General features: G+C 38.8%; 1 protein-coding gene across 1 annotated transcript in view; it reads right to left on the reverse strand.

The window, feature by feature from the left end:
* Positions 1 to 2,704: 2,704 nt before the first annotated feature.
* LOC107739290 (prickle-like protein 2) overlaps positions 2,705 to 5,938 on the reverse strand; it is a 25,211-nt gene continuing 21,977 nt past the window's right edge. Inside the window, exon 8 of the mRNA XM_016551371.1 lies at positions 2,705 to 4,132. Coding sequence (XP_016406857.1) covers positions 3,240 to 4,132 — 893 coding nt within the window. The 3' untranslated portion in view covers positions 2,705 to 3,239. The remainder of the gene's footprint in view (positions 4,133 to 5,938) is intronic.

A 5,938-nucleotide genomic window follows, 5' to 3' on the forward strand; every position in this document is an offset into this window, starting at 1 on the left:
GCCTATCCACTGAAAAAAATGCAAGTGATCTCGCTGGCGCCTCCATGTCCTGCAAAGCGCGCTTTAGCTTCCACTCTCCGCACAAAATATTGGATATAGCGCACATTTATCTAGGTTTATCGTTTAAACATTGTTATATGCTTGAACTGTTTTATATCTATAGATTTTATTTTAGGCAAGTCTTGATGATTTGAGAAGGCTAAATTGATCAAACATATGGCTCACTGTCTGCTGCTGGCCGGTCGTTACTTCAAAAACCAAAAACTTATATTTAACAAACAAAAAATGATCCAAACGTTTTTCTAAATTAACTTAAAAAAACGAAACTAAATATAATCACTTTGCCATTAAATACAAAACTGAACTATTTTAATAGTTGGAACAGTAGTATAAGCTGTTTTGGGAGAAGGGTAAAAAAAGACGGGCTCGTGTCGGACTCGGGCCAGTAATTCTGATAAGCTGTCGGACACGGGCCGGGCTAGGGTCTGAGCATCTCGGGCCAGGGCCGGGCTAGGGCCTAAATTTGAGGCCCGTGCAGGGCTCTACTCTGCTCTCTCATCTGTCGGCGCGTTGTCAGTTTCCTCTTTGCTCCGCGTCCGCTATGTGTTTTTCTCTGCGTGAAAACCAAAGTTCCTTTAGTAATTTTAATCGACGGCCATCTTTGAAATGCCTCTCTCTCGGGCTTGCAAGAGCAGCTCCTATTTCTTTGAAATGGGGAAACATCCAATTCTCCAAAGCTGTTCACCAAGCTTACATTAAATTTCATATTTGAAATCACCAATGAAATCTGACAACTGCCTCATAAATGTTGTTTCTTATGCTCCAAAAGCGTTAAAAAGGCTTATTTTTAAGGCTAGACCAGCAAATGCACACGTGCATACCTAGCGCGTCTCAGAACTCTGACTTCTCCACAGATAGATTAATACTGTCATTAAAGAGACAGTTCACAAATATTAAAAATCTGTCACCATTTACTGACCATCATGTTGTTTAGAACCTACGCCTTCTTCTGAAGAAAGAAAGAAAGAAAGAAAGACAAAAATTTTGAAGAGGTTTTTGTGGGTACTGAAGCATTTAAGCTTCAGAAAGCACACAAACCATTATAATTTTAATCAAGACACATATGAGCCCTTCTGAAGTCAAGCTACAGAAACAGACCGAAATTTAAGTCAATATTAATTGAAAATCTGTTCATTCATTCCACACTGACTGAATGATCCGATCGTTGTCGTTAAAAGTTCACTGCAGGTTATCAGTATACTTAAAACTTGGTCTGTTCCTTTCACAGTTGTGAAATGGATCAACAGTTTCGATTCGAAAACCCAGACTTATTCACGAATCAAACATCACTATACAAAACGCAGCTTAGGTGGATGTCAAGATTCTCAAATATTGTGTGACTTTAAAAGACTGGGAATGTAATGCGTGATATTACTTTATTAAACGGATCCGTTTCCTATGTTGTTGTGATTTGATCTGAACGAAAACAGTGTATCCGTGTGACGCAGCTGACACAGAACAGCATAAGCTGTTTACGTCCAGCTGATACTCTCCAAAATGGAGCTACAGGGTGACGCGGAGGAGACGAATTGTTGAATAAAGCGGTTTTTTTTTTTTTCTTTTGCGCACAAAAAGTATTCTCGTAGCTTCGTAAAATTACGGTTGAACCCCTGATGTCACATGGATTATTTTACAGATCTCCTTGCTACTTTTATGCACTTGGGAACATTTCAGTTGCGTTGCTGTCTATGCAGGGTCAGACAGCTCTCAGATTCCATCAAAAATATCTTAATTTGTGTTCTGAAGATGAACGAAGGTCTTACAGGTTTGAAACGACATGAGGGTGAGTAATTAATGACATAATTTTCATTTTTGGGTGAACTATCCCTTTAAGCTAAAAACCTAATTAATTGTGACATATCTTTCAAAATACATAATATCAGAACGTTATCCGTTTCTCAGTTCTAACTTTTTGTATTACAATATTTTTATAAGAACCACCAATTCATCATTCTATAGCGAAAATGAGAGTAAACAGATTGTGAGTTAGAACTTAAAGAGATGAAAAGCTCTAATGTAGATCTCATTTATGCAGCTGGTTATGTCATAAAACTGCTATCTAAACTTTCTTCCAAGACTCTTCTGACCACTACTAAGTACATAGGAGGGCAAATATTCCACAGACAGTAGTGCAAAGCATCTCAGGTTTCTGGCCTGTCAGGGACATTAGCCACTTTTTCGATGAGTTCAGATACATTTTTTAGTCTTATAGCACATGGGACTGTGTATCTGAAAACCACATATGTATTATCCAGCAGCTAAAATAACATTCTGAATCTGCACGTAAAATGATATTCTCAAATCTTATTGCTAAAACAGCAGCACTATTGACAGAATGATGGTTTAGAATCCAAACATAGAGCAAAGCTTGAACTAGAGATGCAAAAACCTTTCCCCACCGTTAAAATCCCAAATCGAAGATGGAAATCTAAATGAATCCTTGTATTTTCATAAGCACTGTCATTAGCAACGAGGTGTATCGGTAAGCGAGACTAGCCATTTGGATCCTGTGGATGCTCTGTGGTCTTTTGCATTAATGCATAGATCAGATGGCGAGCATGTTGGTGTCTAATCTGAGTCAGAGATCACAGAATGCTCTGATGAGGAAGAACCAAGAGCTGTCAATCAAATCTCTCACAGAAATACTCTTTAATTTCCAATACAGGACAAAGATCAGCAAATTAACGTGCATGCCTTTACTATTTTCTCTACATTATGCTTAGTACATGAATGTTTCTATTGATACAAAATATAAAAATATGTGGTACATCATTTACAGATAATTTACATTACATCCTTAACTTAGTGAATTTCTTCATTCAATTGCGTATATACATCTTATTAATGGGATTTTCAGCCCAAAGCAAACACCATACAAAAAAAAAAACATCACTGTGCCCGAATGAATTACATAACAAAAAAAATTGCACATTAGCTGTAACAAATGCGGCAACAGTGCTGCAGATTTAATAATTAAGAAGTCCTAAAAATAAAAGCGTAACATCCAGAATAATTCGGAAATATCACATGGGAAAGCATGCATATGCAATTGAGCTGTGAACAAATTAAATTACTGCGTATTATTCACTGATAGCCTCACAACACCAAAAAGCCTTTCAAACTATAGGGACGGGAAAAATTCTTGTGCAAGGTTGTGGAGCATGCAGCAGGTGCGACTTTTAGGATATAATGCAGTTCTTGCTTTTCCTACGTTTGCGTGTGTGTAACTGTCCTCGGCTCCCGAACTGACCGGATGCTCCCAGTCCTGAAGAGCTGTATTTGTGTAGCAGCTCTTCGCTGGTCATGTATCTCAGCTGGACCGGTCTGGGAATGGGCTCGCCCAGAAAATACCCTTCATCTTCTGACTCGGAAGATGAGGAACAGGTCGAGCACCAGTCGTCATCGTAATCATACTGGTCCCACGAATAAGGGCCTTGGTGTCGGTGCAGCACAGGGTTTTGAAGCGTAAGGTCGGAGGTTGTCCGAGGGCAAGGTCTGAAAGGCTGCTGTCTCAGCCTGCCACTTCCACTGCCGAAGTGGTCCCGTGACCCACGGGGTGGAGGGAACTGGTCATAATCCTCACGAGCGTGAAGTTGAGATCGTTTCGGAGCTGGGCGGCGCTCGGCAGCGAGGTTAAGCGCATTGTCCGAACGGGACCGCCTGGAACGACGGGAGCGATGGTGGTGGTGGCGACGGCGTGGCTCATTATGGTCGATGCTTCTACGACGGGTACGTTCACTCATGGGTGGTAGACGAGCATTGTTGGCGTTGCTAACCAAACTTACACGATCCTCCTCCTGATAGGCAAAACCAGGTGGCAAAGCATTAATTCCAGGTTGTTCACAGGGGTATTGCACAGGGAATTTGACTTGCACCGGGGGTTCAAGCTCCAGGTAGGGCTGTGCGGAGTTCAGGCTGCGCAGAGATTCAGAGCTGTGGAACTGCACAGAGGAGTTGAGTGTGCCCATGTTACTCTTTTCAGACACATTCATGCCAGAATCTTTGCTCAAATCTGGCATTGAGAAGCGAGACAAGTGCTCCTGCCGTTTACTGCCACCATCTGCAGAGGTGCCTGTAGACCAGAAACACATGTAAGACAGCTGTAATATTCTCTTGCATCTCTGAGTGACAAAACACAAAAAAGTTGACAAATAATAAGCAAGATGAGGTTTGTTTAAATCCCTGCAGTTTGTTTAAATCTCAAGGAGGCCTTAAATTGATCAAGTGATAGCAAAGACTTTTACATTACATTTCTATTTCAAATATAAACGCTGTTCTTTTGAACTTTATTCATCAAAGAATCATGAAAAAAAAAAAAAAAAAGTATCACCGTTTCCACAAATATATTAACACTTTCCCCAACAGGTTTTTATTTTATTTATTTATTTTTTTTTAAAGTTGCCAATCACGGCCAGCATTTAAAAAAAAAAAATTTTCACAAAAGTTTAATGGCACCCAGAATATTTAGTTGTATGAATATGTCAAAACAAAGAACAGAGCCTACGCTTTTAAACAAACAAACAAACAAAACAAAACAAAAAAATGTTTTATTCTAGCTTCACTCAAATCTGGCATTGAGAAGCGAGACAAGTGCTCCTGCCGTTTACTGCCACCATCTGCAGAGGTGCCTGTAGACCAGAAACACATGTAAGACAGCTGTAATATTCTCTTGCATCTCTGAGTGACAAAACACAAAAAAGTTGACAAATAATAAGCAAGATGAGGTTTGTTTAAATCCCTGCAGTTTGTTTAAATCTCAAGGAGGCCTTAAATTGATCAAGTGATAGCAAAGACTTTTACATTACATTTCTATTTCAAATATAAACGCTGTTCTTTTGAACTTTATTCATCAAAGAATCATGAAAAAAAAAAAAAAAAAGTATCACCGTTTCCACAAATATATTAACACTTTCCCCAACAGGTTTTTATTTTATTTATTTATTTTTTTTTAAAGTTGCCAATCACGGCCAGCATTTAAAAAAAATAATTTTCACAAAAGTTTAATGGCACCCAGAATATTTAGTTGTATGAATATGTCAAAACAAAGAACAGAGCCTACGCTTTTAAACAAACAAACAAACAAAACAAAACAAAAAAATGTTTTATTCTAGCTTCATGCAATCTTTTTTTTAAATCAACACTTGAATATGGGTAAGTTTCATTAAAAAAAGCTACATTTTGAAGAAAAAGCTGAGAAAATCATGCTTTTGTAAAAGACTACATCTGGATCAGATTCACAATGATGATCAAAACAGATGGAATAGATCGCTTCCATCAACACATCCAAAGCTTGCACGGTCGTATACCACTTCCTGATTGTCATTTCATTTGGTAACGTTAGGCAGTTTTGATTCATATGCTGTTTAATGCTTGATGATTGTGTTATTTAACATAGCCATCTGCTTACATAAGCGAACGCTTGTTTCTGCTTCTTCTTCACTGTGTTTTGATCCAGATGTTCAATACTCTTTCAGAGGATGCATAATAGCGCATCCTACCGTACACCAGTAAAAACACGGAAAGCCGGGAAATTCCGTCAACGGTGGGGAAAGAGTTAAGCAGCACAACTGGTTTCAACATTGATAACAATAAGAAATGTTTCTTAAAGGGGTCATATGACGTTGACAAAATGAACATTATTTTGTGTATTTGGTGTAATGCAATGTGTTTATGCGGTTTAAGGTAAAAAAACACATTATTTTCCACATAATGTACATTATTGTTTCTCCTCTATGTCCCAACTTTCTGAAACGCATCGATTTTTACAAAGCTCATCGTTCTGAAAAGCGAGGTGTGCTCTGATTTGCCAGCTATCCAGTGTGTTGTGATTGGCTGAATACCTCAAGCGTGTGACGGAAATGTTACGCCCCTTACCATA

The sequence above is a fragment of the Sinocyclocheilus rhinocerous genome, unplaced genomic scaffold (assembly GCF_001515625.1).
Source record: "Sinocyclocheilus rhinocerous isolate Xijiao unplaced genomic scaffold, SAMN03320098_v1.1 scaffold14, whole genome shotgun sequence".
Taxonomy (NCBI): domain Eukaryota; kingdom Metazoa; phylum Chordata; class Actinopteri; order Cypriniformes; family Cyprinidae; genus Sinocyclocheilus; species Sinocyclocheilus rhinocerous.